The sequence below is a fragment of the Chinchilla lanigera genome, unplaced genomic scaffold, assembly GCF_000276665.1.
Source record: "Chinchilla lanigera isolate Chin_1 unplaced genomic scaffold, ChiLan1.0 scaffold00070, whole genome shotgun sequence".
In the NCBI taxonomy this organism is placed as follows: Eukaryota; Metazoa; Chordata; class Mammalia; order Rodentia; family Chinchillidae; genus Chinchilla; species Chinchilla lanigera.
The window spans coordinates 2878824-2904715 of NW_004955471.1; the positions used below are offsets into that span (position 1 = coordinate 2878824).

At 39.9% G+C, this 25892-nt stretch overlaps 1 protein-coding gene across 1 annotated transcript in view; it reads left to right on the top strand.

Moving 5' to 3' along the window:
* Positions 1-25892, top strand: part of Arhgap10 (Rho GTPase activating protein 10) — a 295503-nt gene that overhangs the window by 121761 nt on the left and 147850 nt on the right. Inside the window, exons 7-12 of the mRNA XM_013522864.1 lie at positions 904-1005; positions 6568-6678; positions 8324-8428; positions 12029-12158; positions 13799-13905; positions 15712-15806. Of these exons, the coding sequence (XP_013378318.1) occupies positions 904-1005; positions 6568-6678; positions 8324-8428; positions 12029-12158; positions 13799-13905; positions 15712-15806 (650 nt within the window). The remainder of the gene's footprint in view (positions 1-903; positions 1006-6567; positions 6679-8323; positions 8429-12028; positions 12159-13798; positions 13906-15711; positions 15807-25892) is intronic.

Sequence of the window (25892 nt, forward strand, 5' to 3'; positions counted from 1 at the left end):
CACCATCTTTGCTTTAGAAAAAGTAAGTGAGAAAACAGAAGGGAAAGTTCCTGTCCAGGAGGCTTGGAGAGTTTGAAGCGATGGAAACATTTTGACACAGTGAGGACATACTGTGTTCCCACTGATGCTCAGAAATGTTTATTGAAAACCTACCAAGCTTCCAACAACTTGAGGGGAGATGTTTCTCTTTTTTGCATTCAATAGTCTGGTCAGTTGTTTTTCTCACCAAGCTGCTATAGTGAAAGAAAAGCAAATGTAGCTCTAGGCAGTACCTGAGAAAAGCTTGTAGTGTTAGCCAAAGGAGCTGAGCCCTAGCAGGTCAGTATTATTTCACTGTTGACCTATTGATGTACATTCTAAGTAGTGTCACCGAAATCACTGGCGAAGTCCGAGGGGGTCAGTGATGTATCTGGCCAGAGGCTGTTACTGTTACATTCATCTTGGACCATTGAGGCAAGATCTTTCCCAGGATGTGTTTTCTAAAAGTGATTAATGTGATCTAAAGAAAACAATCTACAGCAGGATTTGCTGAATTTTAAGACTTGCATTTCTAAGGCAAAAGCTGGACCAAGATTGCTTTCATAAGCTTTATGTTCTTTTATTATGTGTTCTTGTGTATTCTTCTTGGTATGTAGCATGGTAAGTATGAAGATTTGAAAAATAACAGACTTGGGAAAAAACTCATCAATGGAAAATAAGCAAACTGTCTACGTACTAATGCTGACTGATTTATAAGTGGTGACCTGGGTTCTGCAGATGTTTGTCAGATAGCACCATCACACCCAGTACTACTTTGTTTTGTTCATAGATATTTTTCATATTTTGAGCTTCCCAGTGGATAAATGTGTGCATAAATTTTTTTGTTGTTGTTTAATCACAGTTGTCTTTTTTTTTGATTCATAGGAAGAAAAAAAGAAGTTTGACAAAGAGACAGAGAAGAATTATAGCCTAATTGATAAACATTTGAATCTATCAGCCAAAAAGAAAGACTCACATTTACAAGAGGTATTTTTCCTGTTAATTCCCCTGTAAAAAACACTACAGCCTTTTTAAAAATATGCTTTATATCTGGAAATTTTCCATCTGGGATTAAATATAGAGATAGATAGAACAAGTTTTATAGTAAATGAAGGAAAAAAATTTCCTATGAATCTGGACCAGATAGTGACTCTGTCTGATAGTGATTGACTAAACATGGATTCATAGTAGTAAAATTTTTGATACAGAGTTCTTTTTTAAGAAGGACAATTTTAGCAGCCATTACTGAAGAACAGATACATTTTGTGTAAGAATAGATCTCTTCATTGGCTTTCAAAATTTCTGGAAGAAATGACTTCAATTCAGCAAGCTTTTGTAGTACCATTTTACTTTATGTGAAGGCTGCGTAAATCTTATTTAATGCCCAGTACTCAGGAGGTTCAGCTTTGTTGGAAAGAGAACATTCATTTCACTTCTGTTAGTAGACTTTTTTTTTTTTTTTTGAGAGAGCCCTCTGGAAGGAGAGAGGAATTTATGTTTTATCTCTGATTCTTCCCTTTCTAAGATCCCTTGATATTGTTTTTCTTACTGACAGGCTTGAATAGAAAATTCAGTTGATTGCAGTTTGGAACATAGGCTTTAATTAAAAATAAGTCTGTTTCAGTTTAGGATCTAGACTTATCCCACAAAAGTGTGATCTTCTTTTTAAAGCACATCAGGTATCTGGTTGTAATGCACCAGTATGATATGTACTTACTGCAGTATCATCTCAATGACACTGGCAGCGGCGTTGACTATTGTAAACCCAGGCTATATTTCAGTGTCAGATACTGGTTGCAAGCTGTTGTGTATATGACCCTGTGTGGTTGGTTTGACATTATCCACATGTGACATTTTCTTTTGTCTCTCTGATACCCTTGACTGGCATTTGGATGGCACTTGGTGGAATATAAAGAGAAAGGACCTTTATATCACTTAATCCTCACAATAATACTTGAGCTAGGGCTCCATTCTCTCTGTGTTCCATGTTGTGTAGAAAACCATGCAGTGTTTACAGGTACTCCCTCATCTTCTGCCCTTTGTCAGTTTTACGATGACAGCTGTTGCTTTTACAGCCACATTGTTAGCAGGTTTTACTTCTGGTCTCCATTTACTCTCTGGGATTTGGAAGAGGATGTTTATGCTCCAAGTAAATATCCATCTCCACTTCACTTTCCCATAGGAGTCTTGTTCTAACTGTTGCCTGTGCAGAACGACAGGAGTCGTCCTGGGTCCTTTTCTGTCACTCTCCACATCCAGTCCCTCAGCAGATGTCATCTTGAGCTCCAGAACACACTGAGAGCGCGGCTGCTTCTTATGACCTGCCCTCCTCCAAGTCCTAACTGTACCCCCAGAGCCCCAGGACCTCCATGGCCCTATTGTCTGTGGTCGCCCCCATGGGCAGGCGTACTCCTGGCACGGTGCTGTTGCATGTCTTCTTCGTCGCGCTTAGTTTTTATTTTTGGTGCTAGGGCTGGAACCCAGGGCCTCAGTGCATACTAGGCAAGTGCTCTGCCACTGAGTACATCCCAGGTCCTGCCCTGTATGTGTCCACCCTGCGTCCACACACTTTGCTCCTTCAGATACCCTTCCAAATACTTCCTACCTAGGGGACACCTCACTTTTTTTTTGGTAGTGGGAATTGAACTCATAACCTCAGGCTTGCAAGGCAAGTGCTTATGCCACTGAGCTATATTCCCACCTCTAGGACACCTGATTAGAGAAGCTATCCCTGACACCCTGTTTAGAATTTACCCCTTACTCTACCTTTTTTTGTAGTCTTGCAGCTGTTTAACATACCATGCATTATTTTGTTACATGGCTTCTTCCGCCAGCATGTGAGTTTCTCGAAGGCAGCAGTGTTCCTTGTTCATTTACTATCTTCGCTGCCTACAGTAATGTGGGGTGCAGTGGCATATGCTGAAGCAGGAAGATGATGAGTTTGAGCCCAGACGGAACACTTTAGTGAGACCATGTCTCAAAAAATAACAAGCAAAAACTGAGGCTCTAGCTCACTGTGAAGGTCTTGGAGTCAATCCTTAGTGTTTTCAAACAAAAACAAAACAAGCAAAACCTACCTCTGCCCCTCAGAAAGAAAATCCCTTACATGAATATGTAGAGAAAGCAAGTCTGAAGGTGTGTCTGTCACTACAGGTTCAGCAATCCCAAAGATAATTATACTCCATATCAGGAATTTGAAGAGACCCTAGAGGTGGATAATTTGGGTTTTATTTGAATTACATATGCTTTTCTATTTTGTTTTTTTTTGAGACAGGGTCTCGCTATGCAGTTCAGGCTGGCCTTGAGCTCACTTTGTAGCGCAGGCTGGCCTCGAACTCGCAACGATCCTCCTGCCTCAGCCTCCCGAGTGCTGAGGGGTTACAGGCGTGCGCCACCACGCCTACCTTCTGTTTTGTTCTGTTTGCAAACATACAGACCCCCATGTAAAGTAGCCATCTATTGAGAGGGAGAGGAGGTGTCTTACAGGACATTTGATTGGGCTATTCGTTACTTTTTGCCAGTTGGCAAAGACCAGAAAATCACTAATGAATTGACTTGAGGTGGTCCAGAGAGTGATAAACATTTCTGAGACTAGCACCGAACAAAGGCATGGACATGAGTGTAATTTATAATTTCCTCTTGTTTTAAATGAAAATAGCAGCAGAAAATTGTTGTATACACCATGCTGGCTATTCTTGTAATCCTATTAGCACTTGCTGCTTTGTTTATTGGGCTTAATAGCTTCCACCTTCCTTGTCATCCCTAAATTCTACTTAATATTTGTAGTATTACATATCTGAAAGAGTTGTTTGTGAAGTGTATTTTCTTCCTTGAGATGCCAAGTGATAATATTTCAATATAAATATTACTAGAGAAGTAAATCCTTTTTTTTTTTTTTTTTGATAGGTTTCTCTCTATGCAGTTCAGGCTGGCCTTGAGCTCACTTTGGAGCCCAGGCTGGTCTTGAACTTGCAACGATCCTCCTGCCTCAGCCTCCTGAGTGCTGGGATTATAGGCATGTGCCACCATGCCTGGCTAGTAAATCCTTTAAGTAACTGTGCAAGAGTCATTTTACACACATTGATTAGTCTTACAGCAAGAACTTCTAAAAATTAATCATCAAGTGGAAATTGTATGTTTGGTAATTAAAATGAGTTAACTTTTGGGGAGTATAGTATATTAGTGCATTTTGTGTTGCTGTAACAAAATACTCAAAGCTGGACATTTTATAAAGAAATGGCTTATTTAATTTATAGTTCTGAAGTCCAAGAGCATGATTTTGGTATCTGCTTGGCTCTGGTAAGGGCCTCATGTAGATGCCATCACATGGTTGGAATGTGACATCCACAGGGAGAGTAAGGCTTGTAACAACATGGTCTCCCAGGCACTAACCAGGTCTGGGAGATGTACCTGCACTGGTACTTCTGGGAGTTGTATCCCCCTGTTATCTCGTTACCATTCCCAAGGCCATACCTATTAAAGACCCAGTGAGGACACATGGAGGCCAAGCTGCTGTTACATGAACTTATGGGGGACACACGCAAGCCATGTGCAAGTCACAGTGTGTGGTGAAAGGAGAGCGATGGCCTTTTGGGCTTGGTTAGGGTGAAGGAAGTGTGTGCTGAAAGTCAGGAGCTATCTATGACCCCAAGTTTCAGATGACTTCATTGTAAAGCAATGGCACACAATTCTGGACACTTGGAACACTGAGGGGTGGTGACAGAGCTCCTGGCAATGCGAGGGTCGTTGCAGTAGCAGGAACTACCAGCAGAATCAGCTAGAAGACAAAATCAACTTGGGAAATTTGACCCTTGTATAAAATTTTCTTAAGGACTTTCCTAGTAATAATAACATGAAGAAACTGTGCTCACCGTCTCATGTATTTATTTTACTCAGTACTCAACAAAACTGCAGTGTTTTTGCTGGGCCTTCTAGGCTTTAACCGCTAGTGAACAGTTAAACTCTGGTTATTGGCACAGTTACATTGTAGTTTTGAGGTAGAAAGAATTCAAGCATTATTTAACTGAAAGCATCTGATGGTAACATTTGTAATTAAATATTAGAACAATACTTTCATCTTCAGAAACCTAGCAAATAATTGTTACAAAATACATGTAATTAAATTCCATTATGTTGTTTAGTAGTATTAAATACATTCACATTGTTATACAGTTATTGCAACTTCTATCACCAGAACTTTAAAAAAATCTTCCCAAACCAAAACTCTGCACCCATAAACAATAACTCCCTCCCCACGCAGCCTCCCCCCATCCACTGAGATTGTGACTTAGATTTTTGGTATTTTACGTACTTGGAATCATGCAATATTTGTCTTTTTAAAATCTAATTCATTTTTCTTATTATATAGCATGTGTCGGAATGCAGTCCCTTTTAAAGGCTGAATGATACTCTGTTGTGTGTATGCATCACATTTTGTGTGTCCGTTCATCTCTCGATGAACACCTGGATCACTTCTACCTTTTGGCTCCTGGGAGCATTGCTGCCGTGAGCACAAGGGTCAGATAGCTACTTGCGTCCTTTCTTTTAATTCTTTTGGATCCCTAACCAAACATGGGGTTGCTGGACTATATAGTAATTCTAATTCTTTGAGGGGCTGCCATGTTTTCTGCAGCAGCTGCAGTATTTTATACTCCCATCTATAATAATGTGCAAGACTTCCAATTTCCTGCACCCTCACCGCCTCGCCACCACTTCCTTTCTCCTCCTTTTTAATGTGGTGTGCGCATGCACACGTTTACGTGTTTGCATGCGCGTACCTGCGTGTGTGCGCATGCTCGCGTTTACGTGCGCTTGCGTGCGTGTGTTTGATGGTGGTCGCCCTGATGAGTGTGAGGTATCGCCTTGCGCTTCCTTCTTGATTAGTTGTGCCTCTCCTCATGTGCTTGTTAGCTGTTTGTATCTTTTGTGCAGAAATGCCCAGATAAATAGATTTAACAGTAAAGTTAACCACGTTGGGGAAACAGTACATCACGCCTGCTGGGGATGTTTCTGTGAGGGGAATTCTTTCCCCACTGTTCTGTGGGACATCTCCCCTCGCAGTTCCTTTCCAGTGAAGCCAGAAGCCGGCGCTGTTGGGTTGGAATGGTCTCCTGGCCATCTGGTGCCCCCTGCACTCCAGAGCACGGGATGTTGTGAAGGCTTAGGAGGGTGACCGCCCACGGGCTTGTTCGTGCTCCTGTCACGTGATATGACTGTACGGGGCCGCCCTTGGCTCAGTTGTGGTGGGCGGTGGGCAGGGGGTGTTTCGTCGGTGGTGGTCGGCATTAACGCACAGAGCCAGGGCCAACAAACTTCCTGTAGTGTGCTAGCAGCTGTTTCAGACTTTTGGGACCTTGAGGGCCCTGCTGCAGCCCCTCACTTCCGTTGTGGCCTGACAGGATCCACAGGTGAGAGAGGAGTGAAAGGACGTTATTTCCAAGGACAGGCAGACGCCAGACGGGGCAGTGGTCTGGAGTGGGTCCGCCTGGTGGAGCGTTTCACCTTTTTTCGTGTCTCCCGTTTGACTAACCTCAACCTGTTTTACCACAGGCGGATCTCCAGTTGGAGCAAAACCGGCAGCACTTTTATGAACTGTCTCTTGAATATGTCTGTAAGCTTCAGGAAATACAAGAAAGAAAGAAGTTCGAGTTTGTGGAACCTGTGAGTATTAGAGCAAGTTTTGCAGTAGAGTTGTGAGAGGCCGCCATGTATGAACGTGGAAGATGCCGTCACACATGGCCAACGGTGGACACGGTCGGAGTTAAGGGTCTTCGGCCTTGGTGACACAACCGTGTGTAGGACTGTTGCTCCAGGGCTGCTCTGGCCTGTCGTTTCTAACATCTTTCTTGTAGCACCACCATTTAAAAATCCCTCTGAAAGAGTTTGTATTAGAATGTGACTGAAAGTGGTCGTGTTTTATGGGAGAAATCTTTAGTCAGGTTTGCGCAAACTTTGATTTTCTTAAACAGTAATTTTTATCCTGATTTCTAGAATAACTCACAATTCTATGGTAATCTAAGTGGAAAACCTATATGTGGGACATTTGAAGCAATTTTGTGAGTGAATTTCGCATTTATTTTATATTAGAAACACATGATTTTTGCCTTTGATTACGTACATGCAGGTATTCTTATACACACAGTGGTGTATTTATGATCAAATCAAACTAAAGGATATTTCATAGTGTGGATTTTAGCAAAATAAATATTGGAAGTTGCGATTCTCAAGTTTAACTGTAATACAAATTTTTAAAAAATTTTTTCTTTAACAACTTTATTGGGCTGTAGTTGAAGTGTACGAAAGTTTACTCTTTATGTGTGTGATTTCGAGAAGGAAAACTGCCAAGCTATGATTAATTAAGAATTAGCCAGATGAAGCAATAAAATTGACTTAATTTAACTTCCTCTAAAGTTTTCCTTGTATGTGAAATAATAGTGTATTTATTGGACATTTACAATGCTCTGTCATGGTTCAAGTAGTTTTAAGTTCTTAGTTGTTCTGAGTACTATACTGCATTCATTCTTTCTTCCATGCTGTAACTCAGTGAGATGGTCTTATTATCCCACTTGGTAAATAAGGAAATGAAGTAGAGTGAGTATCAGTACTTTTGCCCAAGGTTCCATAACAAGTGATTGCTGAGGTTGGTAATGGGCTTGGCCATTTGATGTCAGCGCCTCAAATTCCCAAATACCGTGCAGTGTTGGGAAGAAAATGAGTATCAGTATTTTCATGACTCTCTCTCTAGGTCAGTGTGACTCACTCTGGGTACACTTAACACATGGGGCTGAAGTCTGCCCTCTAATTAAGAGGGGCAGGCCGGGAGTTGGTACAGAACTAAGAGTTTAATTACTATCTTACCTTTGCCCTGGGCAAGTTACTGAACATCCTTGTCGACAAAACAGAGGTTGTAGCCCTTGGGTGCCACGGGAGACCTGAGCTCTTCGATTCGGTAATTTTACTTGCTTACAGATTGACCTACGTGGTTAAGGTTTAAGTTCCTAGTGAATGTTGAGATGCTCTTGACTACTATGGACAAATGAATGACTTACACTTATATTTTTCTTATAGAGCATGCTATAAAAATTGACTAATGGTGCTGATAGGTGAAAAAAGTCTCATTTTCTGTAAAGATAGTTAGTAAATAATGTGCAGTGATAGAGACTTGAATTCTAGTGACTTTCTGTGTATTACCTCAGTGGAAGGCAATGAGGTGAGAGGGAAATACTGGGATAGTGATAGGAATCTTTTTTTGTTGTGCTCTTGACCTTTTCTTTGTGCTAATTGCCCTCTTTCTCCTTTGTTTTAGATGCTGTCATTTTTTCAAGGAATGTTTACTTTTTATCATCAGGGCCATGAGCTTGCCAAAGACTTCAATCACTACAAGATGGAACTACAAATCAACATTCAGAATGTAAGGAACTGGAGGCTTTCTGGTGTTTGACAAAAATGTTTGGAGTATGTACTCTTCGTGTGCTTGCTGTATGGGAATCCTTACACTTAAGAGCGGACTGAGGCCTCGGGAATGGGAAAGTGGGGCTCTGTTGCCACCTAGTGGTCAGCTCTTGGTGTAACAACTGCTCTTTTGTTAAATCAAGGCTCAAGAAAGTCTGCCCCCTGGCGGCTCTTCCTGTGCGGTGCTAAGGAAAACTGGTCAGCTGTGCCTGACAGTGCCAACAAAGCATGCTGGTTTAGGGTTAGAGCTTTTAAATGACAATGAGTTAATTGCTCCTCATGATTTTTATTCCTAGACAGACTTAGGGCACAAGGGGAATTTATCCCCTGCATTTTAGGTACGTTGACTAATGTGTTGATGCTTTTGGTCTTTGTGGTTTTCTTTTGGAAAACGCGTGCTGTCGGTTGTTGGGTACAGAGATGTAGACACTTCGTTAAGCATTGTGCTGTGTGTGATTTTGCTTAGGTGATGAAACCTTTTTCCACTCAGCATCACGTGTCAGTTTCTGCTTGTAGGTTGCATAGATGTTTAGCTGGGTTCATGTACATAGAATTCTTGAATAGATTTTCATTTTCTTGTGACTGGGGTCCCGAGATGAGCAGAAAGAATTTTAAAGTGTACGGTATGAGTATAACATAACAAAATTTTAAAAGGAGAAACGGACAAATGTCAGCCTGCTGAAAACCCTTTTTCAATATCTTTCTGTATTTTCCGAAACTTCAAGTTGATATATGGTGAATCGCTCTAAATCCTCACTTTTTCCAAATACTCTAGCTTGGCTTCATTCTCGTATAAGCTGTTCTTTCTGTCCCACTCGCCTTTGCTGTTGAGAACACTTGCCCTTGGGTGTCGCCGTTGCTTTTGTCTCTCAGCCTTTCTTTCCTGGCAGTGTTGGTGATGGAACCCAGGGCTGTGCAGCTGAAGTCCTGCTTTGTTTTCCAGGCTGCGTTTGAAGTACAGAGTAGCTGGCCCTGCAGGGGTGTGCCATTGTGCCTCTGCTTTTTGGTTCTGTGTTTAGCTAATTATTTTTCCATCTGAGGTCCTAGCACCTTTGAAGCACCCGCCCTCCATCCTGTACCATCTGTTGTACCTTGGTGGTGCTGTCATGTACTTACTTCTTGGTCATTCGTCTCGTTTCCTGATGTCAGCTTTTAGTATAATAAAGGGAAAGTGCTGGCTGTATAAAACTACTATCGCCAGAAGAAAATCCGAGTGATGTTATTTTTACGCAATATGTGAAATATACCAAATCTTAGAGTTAATGATCTCTGTGTCATGATGTGATACATAATTTAGGTCAACTTTTTGGGATTTTATTATAGCAAAAAATAGCAAAACCATTTTGAAATCAGAAAAATGGTAAGATACTTAGAAGTGAAAACAACCCATTTCCCTCACCTCATTATACCTTTTCTATTGTCAGAATGGTTACACTTTTTTTGAGGGATGCAGTCTTCATCCATTTTCTGTAATCTGGAGTAGTAAATGAAAAAGTAGCATGATGTAGAAAGTAGCAAGATGGCTTTCAGAAAATAGATTTTATAGCAGAATGGAAATTGCATCAAAATTAAGGGATATTTTTCATCTTCGAACTCTTGTGATCTCTGTCCTCAGACCGTAGGGTAAGGAAGAAGACCGCAATAGAATTCTTCCTGGAAGGAAATACAGTGAGAAATTTTAAGATTCTTAATGACTCTCTTGAAGAAACTAAGTATGGCTAAGAAGTGTTTAAGAATACATGTAAATATTTTTCCCTAGTTAGGAAATACTAATTTTCTTCAGTGAGTTAATAAAACTAACATTGCCTAAATTGTTGCTATATGCTGATGATTGCCTTGTTTTATTTGGACCATACCCATTTAGGCCTCATAAAAGTTCTATGATGTAGGTTTTTGCTTTATTTCTATTTTGACAGGTGATATAAAGGAGGTGAAGAGAGAAAACATCCTTTGTTCTTTTTAAGTTTTTATTGGTACATGTTTACAGTACATAATGCTTATATTCCTTGTGGAATTCACAGACTTTTACCTACATAGACGTGGAAACAGTGATATGTTTGCTTGTATGTGTATGTGTGTGTGTGCAGATGTATTTCCTAGGTCTGTTACCAAAGATTGAGAAGGATTTATAATACCTTAGCTGTTGAATACACAGCCCAGGTCTTGATTTCTAAATGCTCTCATCCACTAAGAGGAGCAAGGGCTCCTTTGGAGAAATAGTTGATTCTGGGACTGGGATGGGGAGAGAACATAAATTTGAGATGCATTGTTGCACTAGCAAGTGAGGAACTGCTCAGAGAGTCAGGGGACGTGTTGAGAGTAGCCAGCCTGAAGGGGCTCCGGCCAGACAAATCAAGAACAATTAATTTGAGCTGTAACAGAAATAATGCAAGTATTAGATACAAACTCATTGGGTTAAATGGGGGGAGAGCAAGAGAGCCACACACACACACAGTGAGTAGGGAGGAGGGAGGGACGGACACACACACACACACACACACACACAGAGATATGTAGAAGTGAGGTGAGGGTTGGAAGGAATCTCAGCAAAATGACAAAGGGAATAAAATCAGAGTGCAGTCAATACCTCAGACATGAGAGGCGGGAAAGAAGAACTACTTCACCAGCTGAGACTTGCATGTTCTTAAAAGTACACACATGGATTACTGACACCTGTTTAGCTCTGAGTTTGTGTTTAAAACCTCTGTGAATAGGTTTTCCCTTTTCCAGACTACATTTATCAGACTCGCCACCCCCCTGGAAGAAAGTACTCTTGAACCATTTTTCTACTCTTAAGACCCTCGGCAACCCTTTTCATTGTAGGGAGGAGAGAGGAGAAATTTCAATAATAATTTCATCTCGCAGCTCCTCTGCAGTTTCACATCAGCAGTTTTTCGAGATTAATGAAATTATTTTCCTGTCTGGGTGAAAGAAATGTCCAGAATCCTGGCTGTGCTGATTCATCACAGCTGCCATGGTCATTTTGTCATTTCACCCTGCCCGTACGGTTCCAGGGTAGCGGTGTGACAGATACTGGCCGACCAAGTCTCTTGGGTTTCAGAAATGAGATTTGTCTCTTCAGATATCAGAGTTGTTATTTATAGGTAAGATTTTTTTTTCTCCCTTCTCAGGGAAGAATTGTCAAAAATGGACACTTACTAGATTATTAGTGTAATTGTGACAACCTGGATCAGGTTGATTATTGCAATAAATTTCTCATACAGAAATTTCTCATATAGAAATTTTTGGCCTTTTTTTGTTTTTAAATCTAAAGTTTAATAATAGTGTGAGTCCTGAAGGTGAGGAATTTTCAGTTGAGTAGAATTACTCATTTGTTAGAAAGTTTCAAAAAGCACAGAACCTCTGGTTCCCATGGCTAATGCTCCTCTGTTACCTATTTTACCATCATTCTTTTCTTTCAACAAAGAATTGGGGTATTTTGACAGATGTGTAAAAAAAATTTCTGCATGTTTAATTCCAGTTACCCAAAGACTTTAAAATGTATGTGAAAAATTTCATGAGAACTTCAAATGTATTGGTTCGTCTTTACGCCTTTCAGACACGGAATCGATTTGAAGGAACAAGGTCGGAAGTGGAAGAGCTTATGAACAAAATCAGACAGAATCCCAAGGACCACAAACGAGCAAGTCAGTTCACAGCAGAAGGCTACCTGTATGTCCAGGAAAAAAGTAAGTGGTTGTTGAATGCTGCTGGCCAGCTGGCCACAAACCCACCCAGCCCTCAGCCCTTGGTCCCTGTAGGTTCTATACCTGTGGTTTCAACTGAAAATGTTTGAGAGAAAACCAAAAAATCACAAGTCACTGTGTGTACTGGGCACGTACAGGCTTTCTTCTTTTTCCCCTAAACTGTATGGTGTAACTATTTCCATGGCATCAATATTGTATTAGGTGTTTTAAGTAATCTAGAGATGATTATTTAAAGTATATAGGAGGAGGATGTGCAAATACACAGCCATTCTATCTGAGGGACCTGGGAATCCAAGGACTTTGGTATGGGAGGATGGGTCTTGGACCCCGTCCTCCACAGACACCAGATGACTCTTTTCTCCACCCCCTCCCCTCCCATCCCCCTCTTCCTCCCTCCAAATGAAATCTGCTATGATCTGTAACCCTTCTGTCTTTTTCTTCTCCTAACATAACCTAATTAACTATCCTGAAAACTAAATGCATTCCTTTTAAATGAGTTCTTTTTCTTCTCCTCCCGAGTTTGTCATTTGTGATTTGCAGAGATACAAGGTTTATTCATTTGTGTGCTTGTGTAGGAAAGTTGTGATAGTAAGTGTCACTGCTCTTTAAGAAAATGGCTTCACTTGGTGAAAGAAAAAATTGTCACCCTCTGTTGAGTCTAATCTGAGACTCATGATCATTAGATTTTGTTTTCTTTCTGGAAATTGAATCCAGGGACTCACACATGCTAAGCAAATGCTCTGCTGCAGAGCTGTATCCCCAGTTCTGATGGCTGGACTTTTACTGGCATGTAGCATTCTAGATGTTGGGGACCCCTGACATAGGCCGCTGTCCTCTAAGAGCTCTCTGACTGTAGAAATAGTGACTTGCTAAGAAGAGTTAAAAGGGGCTTCTGACAGTGTTCTGTGCATGTAGCGGCCGCTCATCACTGTTTGTCTTATGTTCTTTTTCATGTCCCCCTGCCCCCGACTCTGACTCTCCGTCTTACTCAGACTCCCCTGTCTGTCTGACTCTGGTTCTTATAGGTATTCACACTGAGGGCTTGTGCAGGGTAAGCAAACACTTTGTCAAGGTTCCACCCTTAGCCAAACATACTTCATTTCTAAAGCGCTGTTTTCTGTAGCTGTTTACTAGGGTGCTATTAGTAGGTTTAAAGCCCTGGGTGGGCTTCTATTCGAGATGCTTTTACTCAGCACTGTAATTCTGTACTTCTGTTATTTTGAAAAGCTGGAACTGAACATCGAATCATCACATACATTGAATGGAACTTTTGAAACTCTTGTGAGCTTATAATACCTAGAAACAGACAAAAGTAGAGCTTACAATTAGGATATTTTCATGCATGAGATACTTGTTGTTTTTTCTAGTACATTTTAAAAATAAATGTATTTAAATCACTTCTGTGTTGCCGAAAATACCTCAAAATCATGTCTGAAATGATTTCTAGGGATCATCTTATTTCTCCTAGTTTCCCCTTTGATTAGATCCACTGTTATTGCGGGTCTGTACTTGTTACTGTGTATTGGCTTTGTCTTATGCAGATCTGTGTCTGGAGCTCTGTGTGTCTGCTTATTTATGAGGGAAAATACAAAGTTCTGTTTTTTTTTTTTTTGTTGTTGAAGGGCCAGCTCCTTTCGGTTCCAGTTGGGTCAAACACTACTGCATGTACCGGAAAGCGGCCAAGAAGTTCAACATCATCCCCTTTGAGCACAGATCTGGGGGAAAACTTGTAAGTATTTGCCTTTCCTCTATATCTCTGTGGGAGAGATTCTTTGGGGTATTCATTGTAAGGGTTTATATTCACTAATAATATGTTCTGTGTTTTAAGGATTGAAATCCTTGGTTTTTTTTTCTGTTTTTAGATAGGCAAGAAAACAGTAATGCTTAGGTTTTTTGAATTGCATACATGGGTCCAGTTGTTTTTTTTTTTTTTTTAAAGAAAGCAGTGGAAACCTTTTATGTCACTGTCGGTAGAAGGTAAAGGTGACATCTTCAGTGAGCCTTTGTGACTCGTAGCAAGCTTGAAGTACTCTTCTGCTAATTACACAGGAGTCTGACTTGCACCTGCATTGTCTGTTCGTCACTTGATCTATAATGAATTTCGTATTCATGCCAGTAGAGGTAGAAAGTTCTTACGTGGGCATGCTCCATTCAGTTGACTACTTTTCCCAAAGAAATTAGCAGCAAAGTGAAGCATGATAAGAAGAAGAGAGCAGGACTGCAGGAATTGGCTGGTAGGAAAGAGTCTTCATATATGTATTAAGTAGAGCTTGTAGCTGCTCACAGTGATGGTGGTCGGGAGACAGAGCTCCTCTCACTAATGATGGATGTGACTAGGTAAACGTGCAGATACATTCGCTTCTATGTAGACATATGTTGCTCCTTCCTGAAATATACCTAAAGCAGGTTGTAATAAGAACACACTGAGATAAAGATGAAATGCTCATAAAAGCAGGGTCATGGGGAAGGCATGAAGCCGGGGAGCACTCCTGCAGGCCAGTCGGGTTAACACTGAGCCCTGAATCTGAGTTTGCTGTAAGAGGGGATCCACATTCTGAGCTCTTTCAGTATGGTGAGATCACTGGCTTTTAGACTCCAAAAGCTAAAAAACCACACACACGTCGGAATGTAGCTGTGATATTTGGAATATAGCTATGATTTCTGAGTATTCTGAGAACCTAGAAAATATTAAAATGTTCTGGAAGTATATTCTTAGACTTCTGAGAGTTGTTCTTTACTGGACACCTTTCTGCCTGAGTTGCTAGTTTCCTGTCTTCATCCCCTTATGCTTGTAGAGGAGATGGGTTAGTCAGGTGAAGTAGTGTTATAGTAAAACAAATTTAAATTCAGAGTGATTGATTTAGGAAACAGAAAAACTGTGCAGATTGTAGGTTTAGATGATCATAACACCTGATCTAAGGCCCTTAGTGTACTTTCAGGTTGATCCAAATTCATATGGAACTACAAACTTTGGGAGATAAGTTCTTGCTCTGTTACCTCTGTTCAAGGTTGGCCTTGAACTCCTGGGCTCACGTGATCCTCAGCCTCCCTAATTGCTCGGACTATAGTATCTTCCACCATTCCTGGCTTGAATTGCAATTTTTATAGGTCAGAAATGGCCATATATTGACTGTGACATATGGTGTGGTGTAATATAAAGTGAAAACAAATTTTTACTCTTTTTAAAAAGTGCAGTGAGAGAATAACATTCTAGTATCTTGCATCTGTGCTACTGATTTACCTTTTAAACTTTGCACTGGTGAAGTCTGGTTTAATATTAATACAGTCAGAGAAAGATCTAGAAAACATTAAAAGCAGGAGAATGACCAAAAATGATTAAGACTTGGATTCTAAATAATGATTAAATAAGCTAGTTTGAAAGAAAATGAGATAGAAGGAACTTGAAAGAATTTGGGTGAAGAGAAAAGACTTACAGTCTTGAATTATGGCTCCCCCAGGATAAGTGGCTCAGTGTAGAAGTGCTTACACTGTATTTCTGAGGACTTTAACCTTATTATTATTTTTTAATTTTCAGGGGGATGGAGAGGTGTTCTTTTTGAAAGAATGTACCAAAAGGCATATGGACTCAATTGACCGAAGGTTTTGTTTTGACATAGAAGCTGCTGACCGGTAAGTTATTACAGCTCTTGGCTATGATGAAAGAATGAGTTTAACATATGATCAACAAGTGGAATTGAGTCGCAGCTGTGATTTCCATGGCCTGGGAGGATGTCATCTTGTCAGGCTGTGGGTTCATTGTGCTGTGTAGTCCTGGCTGATGCGTAGAGGCAGATGACAGCTTCCTGGTGGCTAAGATTTAAAGTCATTCTAACTTTTTGTCACTTGAAAGAGTAACCGCAGTGCATTTCATTGTTGATCTGAGATCTGATTTGTGGCAGGTGGAGGGCAAGAAGGGACGGGGAGGAAGTGGATGGCAGAGCTAAGAAGGAGCGGTAGTAGCAATGACAGAACCATGTTCATTCTGGGGTGTATTTTCAGTGTGTGTATGCTGTGACGGGTGGTCTTACACAGACCCTCTCTGTTTATTCAAAGACTAGTTATTTCTTGTTATTGGAGGACTTTTCTTTCCTTGTAACAGAATCTGGTATCAGAGAGGAGGCTGTGTAAGAAGAAGAAGGTTCATCCGTTAATGTTACTGTTGCCGTGTTCTTCACTGGTGCTAAGGAAATCGTGGTGCTCATAGAACATTTCTTTTTTAATCAAGCCAGAGAGTGGTTCCTTGGCAGCCCTGGTTTTGGCAGCAGTGATTTTTAGATAAGACCTTTTCATGTTTGCATAATAAAAGCTTATGAGACACGATTTTTAGAAGCACAGCATTAGTTCAGGTCAGAATCCAAGAAGATGGAAATAATTAAAGCTGCTTTTAGATGTTGTAGCTGAGGGGGAACAAGGAGGAAAGACATGTGCTAAGAAGGAACTGAAAGAATTGATAATCAGGTACGTAAAAATGTGCCTTCAGAAACCATGACAAAGTTGACACCGCCAAGGAAAAGATAAGTAGGGGAATAAGTGTTTGACCAAGATTGAGAAAGAAGGAGCCGGAGTGTCATTGTTAATTGGTTCCAGGAGGCACGACGAGCGCCAAACAAGTTGTTTTGGCTGGAAGGCTAGCGAGCCTAAGCAGTGGGTGGTAGGAAGCTCCAGCTTACACACACAGAGGACGGACACCGGACAAAATTTTCCTGGTAAAATATGTCGAGTTTCAAAGAAGTTGAGTAGCAAGATACAACTCTATTGGTAAAAAGAGGTTAATATTTAATTCCAAAAGAACCTGCTCAAAAACCAGAAGAGGAGCTTCAATCTGTATTATACAACCTGAGCACAGGCCTGCAGGTTAGCACGAGCTAGCTTTTCTGGAGTGTGGAGCCGGTGTGTTGTCTCATTTCGTCCTAACTATACCTCTACCTGCAAGATGTGATCCTTTGCTTTATGCTGAGAGCCTGAGTGATTGGGTGAGTCTGTGAAGGTCATGCAGTTGTTCAGTGGAAAAGCTGAGATTCAAACCTCTGTATTTGGCCTCCAGAGGAAGAGCTCTTAGCACTGTGCTGTAGGCCCCAGCAGATTGCTGTGGGATTAGGGTGCTTCTTAAGTAATTAACAAAGGTGAATCTGCAGCATTATTATAAAAAATGGTAATGAGGTGAATTAATTTTGTTTTAAAAGCAGGATATTTCTAGTCCTTTCATAATTGTTTTCAAGCAGTTTATTCTTTTTTCCTAACCCCATGTTTTATGTGAGACTTTGATCATGCTAAATGCTTTTTCTTAAGCACAATCCTTACTATGATTGTAACTATTCTCTATTGCTCACAGAGATTGGGGAGAGATTACCTAGGGGTTATTTTCACATATAAAAACTAGTATCTAATAAGTAAATTCCCATAACTAGTGAGGAACTAAAAGATGATCTTTTCTGGTGGTTTTCAAACTGCTTTATGGAGAGATTCTTTTCAAGCAAAATTTTACATTTATGTGTATGTAATACAGGAGAAAAGAAAACTTCCTAAGCAGAGTGAGAAGGTCTGTGTCCCCACCATTCCAGCTGCTGCTGCTTTTTCTTGTATAATCTCCCATTTGTTTCTGTTGCCATTCAGAGGTTTTTGTTCTATTTTGTGTTTGTTTGTTTGTTTGTTTGTTTGTTTTTAATGGGAATTCCTGGCCATGGGATGTGGGACATAACCTCTTTGAGGTGGTTAAAGGAAGGTATGCCAAGGCTGTGATGTGTCAGCGGATAACTGAATGGTTATTTTGAGCCACCCTGGTAGGGGATGATCCATGTGAGGGAGATTTTTAGACGTAAACCAGATGCAGGAATGTCTCAAAATAACCTCTCCTACCTAACTAGCTTTTTTAGTTTTTTACATTCCTTCACCAATTCCTCCTTTCTCAGACCTCTTGATTTTGGAGTTCCCTGGGCTCAGTCCTTAGACCTTTTTTCTTGACTCTCATTCCCTTATCCAGCTTCAGAAGTTAAGTGGCACCCATATATTGATACCACTCAAAAATTTATTATCTCTTACCTGCATTTCAGATTCTTTATATCCAGCTGCCCACTGGAATGTCTAATAAGCATTTCAAACAGTGCCAAAATTGGGCGGGGTGTATTGATTGGTTTTTATAAAATTTTCAAGAAAAATTATTTTTGGTGGTTCTGGGGATTTACCCATGGCCTCATCAGTGCTGTGTAACTGTTCTACCATTGAACTGTACCCTCAGAACTCGTTAAATTTTCATGGGGAGGTAGACTGTCTATGTGGGATCCAACATCTTATGTAGGTATACCGATTTAATCTTATTTAAAAACGAATGTGCTTTTAAAGCAATGTGTGCTTAAAGTTAGTTTTGCCTTTTTCTAAAGCTCTTGGGTTAGCTTGAGTTATTCATAATACGGTATTCACAATAGATTTTCTTTGTGACTTCCTTTGGTCTTCAGAGTCAAGCTACTTCTTAAAATTTGTGTTGCTTATTGTTGGTTATTTTTGGTTTACTCCGTAATTTCTGGGCAGCAAAACATCTGCTGTTACCAGTGGATAGTGTTTGGGATCCTGGGTGGGTAGGAGCCACTTCTTCCACTGTTGGTGCTTCCTCTGCTTGTGGAGCGTTAGTGCCTAGTAGGGTCGGCTTGAGGGTGAATGTACATCAAACTGTAATTGTGGAGCTTTGAAGCCCTTAATTGGTGGGAAATTTGAAATCAGCTCTCTTCTTTTCTGTTTCCCTCATTCCTGGCCAGACAGACCACTAGGCATTATAAGTAATTTGTTCTTTGTCTATTAGATTATGAATTCCAAGAAAGAAAGAATTCTGTCTCATTTAGCACTGCTTGGCTCTGTAATAGCAACTGTAATGCTTTATTTATGATGGACATCCACCGAATTTGTCCTGGATTAAATGTAATGGAATTGTTGCTCACAAGTGACAGAACTGGTATTAGATTCAATCAAGCAAGTGTCAGTCAGCCATCCTTTTCTTCTGTGCTGCATTGCTATAGCACAAGCTCTGAGGTTTTTATTCCACTTAAAGGAAAATACATTTAAGCCTGTTTTTGAGTGTGTGGATTTTGTACATGGGTTTCTGATGGGAGTTTATACAACGTTTCTGTTGGGACTTTTTGTATAGCAATTTCACAGTTGATTGCATAGGTTTCATATAAAGAAACTTTGTCTTCTTTCCAAGAGTCCGTTTTTGCTGTTTTTTTTTTTTTTTTTTTAGTTATGACAGAAGAGCAGCTAGGTAGCATTGGATAGTAGGTGATATTTAATAAGGGACAGCGTAGCTCTGGGGCTTGTATTTGATCTGTGCATATGTAAATCAAGAGCTTTCCTTAACTGTGGCATTGGTTCAGCTCAGGTTTGATTGCCTGTAACAGGAAAAGTCACTGTGCCTTAAACAGTGTCAAAGTTTATTTTTTTACTCATTTGGGAAGCTGGAGTCAGCCAGATCAGGTTGCACAGAAGCTATTTTGGTGTCAGATTTTGCTTTCTCTTGGGAGTGGCTCACCTTCCCAGATAGTTCAGCTCCAAGAAGCCTGTTTCTCTTCATCATATAGCACTGACTTTGGTCGCAGGAACTCTTCCGGACGTTGCACACGTGACCTTTGCCCATACCCCTTTGGCCTGAACAACGTCGTATACGGTTGCACCTCATTGCAAGGGAGGCTTGTACATCTTTAGGGTAGAAATTGCTGTCATGTTTCCGGTGTCCATGGGCTGATCTAATTCTTAGGGGATGTACTACTGACAGCAAAGGGGAGATGACTAGTCTGGGGTGGGGCTGGGGTCTACAGGTCAATATTGTCTCATTAGTTCTTGGATGGATGTGTGTTTCATTTTATTCTCCCTCATTTCACTAAAAGGTTACTTTGAATATTTTCTTAGCTAAGAGGTAGTATTTAAAAATTTGTGCTAAGAACACTATTAAAAAAGCAAGAAAAAAGGAAAACAAAAACCAGAAAACCCAAATCAGTCTATGGAATGGGAGAAAATATTTGAAAATCACATATCTGATAAGGGACTTATTTTCAGAATATATAAAGAACTTATAACAATAATAAAAATATATGAATTTAAGTAAGCAGAAGGTATGAACTAGGTATTTCTCCAAAGAAAATACACAAGTGGTGAATAAATGCATGAAAATATGTTTAATATCATTAGCTATTAGGTAGATGTACAGCAAAACAATGATAAGATGCCACTTCTTGCTTTTGTTTTTTTTTTTGTTTGTTGTTTTTTTGGGTACCGGGAATCGAACTCATGACTTTGCATTTGCCAGGCAGGCGCTGTGCCACTGAGCTAAATCCCCAGCCCCCAAGATGCCACTTCTTACTTACCTGGACAGCTACATGTCAAAAGTCAGACATTCACAAGTTTTGGCAAAGATGTGGAAAAATGGGAGCTCTTAAACACGAAGGGTGGGAATTTAAAATGGTGTAGCGCCTTTGGAAAACAGTTTGGCAGTTCTTCAAAAAGTTAAATATAACACAGCCATCTGATCCAGAAATTTTACTTATAGCTATATATTTGGGAAGTAAAAGTATGTCTGTGCGAAAACATGTACATGAGTATTCATAGATGAATTATTTATAATAGCCAAAAGATAGAAACAACTTGAATGTTTATATGCTGATGATGGTTCAGTAAAATGCGATGTATCCATACAATGAAAAATGATGTAGCAATTTAAAGGGAGAACTAGTGCACCGGCAGTGAGTGAACCCTGAAAACAGTGAAAGAAGCCAGAAACCAGTCATGAAAGACCACGTATTAGAGGGTTCTATTTATACAAAATGTTTATAATAGGCATGTCAAACCTACGTCTGCGGGTTTGGAGGGAATAGGAAACACTGGATAATGATACGGGTTTTTCTCCTCCTAGATGGTAAAAATGTCTTCAAATTAATATTGATAATGGTTACATGAGTTTGTATATATATGATAAACTGATGAATTGTACAATTTAAATGGGTTGAATTTATGACAAGAATTATATCTCAAAGATTTTTTTTGCCACAAGGAATACAGCTGCAAGGTAAGAAATTCCAAAATAAGACAAAATAAGGGTCTTAGTGACTCTAAATGTTACTATTTCATGCTAGCCACATTGCATATACCATGGCCTGTGAGTAATCTTGTCACTTGTTGTAGGTTGAAGAAATAGTATTGTGTGTAGTTGTTTTGGCCATGGCAAGGTGGCCTGTTACGGGTGTCACGTCTTCCCTGGAGGGCGGTGCTTTGCCTTCCTCTGCCTCAGCAGCATGAGTATAGAACGTGCCCCTCGCTGCATCTGCATGCTTGCCGTGTACCACTTTGCGCTGTGATCCCCACACATTTGCTCGATAAATAATTGCCATTCTGTGCAGTTCTCCCACACATTGCATTCAAGCACTGCTTAAAGAAAGTGCTTTCCATTTTTCTCATTAATCTGACATTTCAAATCCTGTCTTTGGTGTGATTTTTGCCTTCTTGAAAGGAGGGCAACATACCTCTTTCTTTGATAATTTACCCATTTAGAGGTGCAAGATGACAGCAATGGGGCAACAGTACCTGAAGTGTTTCCATTTAGCATTTATTTACATGGCAGTGTACCATTTCTCACATTGAGAATAAGTTAAGAGCATATTGCTTCCAGAGCCTATGCAATTGGACCAAATGATCAGAATGTTTATGTAACACACCAACTGGAGTAATGTTTGTAAGTATATTTTAGTGCGTTGCATATAAGCACCTGAATAATTGCTGATTGGACTTGGCACTGGGGATATAGGAATAAATCAGAAGCCAAAAGGCCTCAGTTCAGGAGAACTCACAGAGAAGGAGGATTTGCAAACAAGTAATGGTTCAGAGGTGTGTAAGGTGCTGTGCAAGCACACAGACAACGGAGAGTGGGGCCAGCTGGAAAAGCTTACTAGAGAAAGTGATTTTTAAATCCATTTTTTTCCTCCTTTATCTTGTTACATCCTGCGAATTGAACTCAGGGCTTCAGGTATGCTAAATTCAAATGCTGGACCTGCCCCTAGATTGACTCTGAAGATCAGGGAACGGTTTAGAAGCTTAGAGGGAGGCCAAGGGAAAAGGACTCACAGGATGTCTTGAAACATGCCAAGATCATCTTTTAAATCAATGATTCTAAAAACAGCTGAAAACAGCCTGGGTGATGTGTGTGGAGGGGTGTTGGCGATACCTGGAGACATTTTAACCATCATAATTGTATGTGTTTGCATCCCTTGGAGGGGCATGAAGGTGAGGCCAGGACGGGGCTGGCCTTTGCGATTGACAGCTAGTAGACAGAGGACAGCCATGCTACTGAACAGCCTACAGCATCTAAGCTGGTGTCCTCTGGTCCAAAGTTCAGTAGTGGCCACTGCTGACAGGTCCTACCTTGAGGCATTTGATAACACACAGACACCAACCGGTGGTTTCTTTTATGTAAATACACATAGGAGGTGTGTTTTGCATTAACAAAGTATACTAATAGCTTTATTTGGTTATAGCACAGGCAGGGAAGTTAATAGATGCAAATGCGAGAGCTCTGTGTGGCCTTGTCCATTCTGGAATGGTGGGTGTTTCAAGAGTTTAGGAGTTCCTTGTAGAGGGCTAAGGATGTAGCTCAGTGGTGCAGAACCTGCCTGGAAAGCGTGAGACCCTGAGTTTGATTCACAGTACCAACAAACAAACAAACAAAAAACCCAAAACAAAACAAAACAGAAATAACAGTGTAGGAAAAATAGGAAAGGAAGTTATTTTCAAAGAATTTAAATGGGATTGGTAAAACATGGGCTGGGCAAAATTAGAATAAACCTCCAAAAGCTCTCTGTCTGATATTATCTTTAGGTAATATGAACCCTTGTATTTCTTGAACATTCCTTCCCACATATGTAGATCTTTAATTTCTCTTAGTAATGTTTTATGGTTCTTAGTGTAGATGTTATGGGCATATTTGTAAATTTCCCTGTGTTTTATGTTAGATGTTTGTAGAATATTTCCTTTTCCAACTCGTCATTGTTAGTCTACAGAAATGTAGTTGGTTTTTGTATCCTAAAATATTGCTAACTTCACTTACTAATTTAGACAATGGGTTTAAGTTTTTTTAATGTACACAGTGGTATATGTGAATAAAGGGAGATTTATTTCTTCATTGCAATCTGCATGCCTAAGACCTCTAAAAAAAGGTGGAATAGTAGTGGTGATACTGGGCATCTTGCCTCATTCTTGACCTTAGGTGAAAATCACTCATTATTTTATCCTAAAATATGACATTGGTTGAAAATTGTTTGTAGATGCCTTTTTAATATCAGGTAAGTTTTATTTACTTCCAATTTAAATTGGGAATATGTTTGAATTTTGATGTAATATTTTCAGCAAATATTGAAATGATTATTAAATATAATATTTTTCGTTAATTTATTAACGTGGTAAATGGCATCCAGTTTTCTAGGTTAAGCTAACCTGAGATTAATTCCCCTGAGATAAACTCTACTTTGTTGTGATGTACTTACTTTCTATACTTTACCTCACACAGTTTGCTAATGTTTGCTTAAGGAATTTTGTATATTATGATGACATACTGTGTTATGGTCCTTTAAAGAACTTTGTCTCATTTTTTTTAATCAGAGCTATAATGCCTTTAGAAGACTTGAGAATTTTCCCTCCTTCCTTTGATTTTTTGAAGAAGTTTAAGATTGTTATTATTTCTTTCTTCAGTGCATGAGGTAATTTATCTCTGAAGCCATCTTGAACCTGGAGGTTTTTTCCTTTTTTGGTAGGAAATTGAAAAATTACAGGATCAATTTATTTAGGGGGTACAAAAGATTGTCAAATGTCTTATTCTTGAGTGTGTTATGATAAATTGGTAATTTTAAAGAGATTTATATCCTGTAAGTTGTTAACTTCATTTGTGTAACTTCTTCATACTATCTACCTTTTCTCATATCCATGGGATCTGTAATGATCTCTTTTATGCTTAAGATTGCCAATTTTCTTCATATTTTTATTGTTAAGTCTTAACCTTGAGGCTTATCAGTTTCTTGCCGGCCCCCCCTCCCCCGCGCCCTTTTTTGTTAGTCTGTGCTTTGGGTGTATGTTAATATGCATCTTAGGGAGTAGGTACGGGTACTTCACATACCTTGATTCTTTTTATTTCCCTTCCCCTGCTTTCTCTCCTTCCTTCTACCATCTCTGGGTCCCCCTTCATTTATTTTTCCAGTTCATGATGGTGACACAGGGTGGTTGCATTCATCGTAGGTAGCTGGCACATGTACACGACAACTTCATCACTTGCCCCTCCTTCTGCCCCGTTTTCCACTCCGAGTCCTCTTCCCATTTGCAAAGGATTTCTCTGCCCATTTCCTTCTATCTGTCGTTTATTTTGCTCTTTATTTATACATTGGATTTCTCACATGGGGGAAACCTGGTGGTATTTTAGCTTATATGTCTGATTTATTTCATTTAACGTTTCAAGTTACATCCATTTTCTACAAATGACACAAACTTATCCTTTGTTATCCTCAGGTAGTATTCCATTACATATAGACACTACGATTTCTTTATCCGTTTATCTGTTGATGGACACAGATGCTGCTTCCAAGATTCAGCTGTTATGAATTGTGCTGCTGTAAACATGGCTGTGCATGTATCGCTGTAATATGATACCTTCCAATCTTTTAGGAAGATACCTAGGAGGGGAATAGCTGGGGGAGACGGAATTTCTATACTTAGCTGTGTGAGGAATCTCCATGCAGATTTCCATAGTGGTTGTACCAGTTTACACTCCCAGCCACAATGCAAAAGAGTTCCTTTTTCCTGTGGCCTTCCCAGCACTTATTGTGGGATTTCTTAATGATAGCCATTCTTTCTGGAGTGAGAGCTCAGTGTTGTTTTAATTTGCATTTCTTGAATAGCCAGCAGTGTTAAATATTTTTGCATGTGCAGTGGTACCTTGGTACATGTATTTAATTCCTTCCATGATTCTGAAAGATGGCCTTGTTCGTGTTCATCACCTGATGAAAAGTTCGTGAACAGAAGCAAAGTTTTTTGAACACTACTGTTTGCGAAGTGAATTGTTTGTGAACAGGAACGTTTGTGAACCAAGGTATTACTGTATTTATTGGCCATTTGTATCTCTTCATCTGGGAAGTGTCTGTTCATTTCAGATGCCTGTTTTTAATTGGGTCTCTAAGTTTGGGGAGGAGTCTAATTTTCTGGAGTTCATTACATATTGTAGATATTAGTCTTTGCTTTGAGGAATAGCTGGCAAAAATATTTTCCCTTTCTGTGGGTTGTCACTTTATTCTGGGCATTTATATCTTCACTAGGCTGTGCAGAAGCTTTTCAACTTGGTGTGATCCCATTTGTTGATTCTTGGTGTTATTTCACGTGCAGTAGGGATTCTGTTCAGAAAGTCTTTGCCTGCATCTGTGTCTTCAAGAATTTTACCTATATTGTCTTCCCGCAGATTGTTTCTGCTTTAACATTTAGATCTTCGATGCATTTTTACTTCAGTGCATGATCAGAGATGCAGATCTAGATTCAATCTGTGGTGTGCATATAGCCAGTTTTACCAGTACCATTTGTTAAAAAGGCTGTCTTTCCTCCAGTGAAAGTATTTCCACCCTTTGTCAGAGACAAGCTAGCTGAATATGTCTGGAGTTCTTTCTGCATCATTTGTTCTGTTCCATTGATCCATAAGTCTAGCACTTTTTT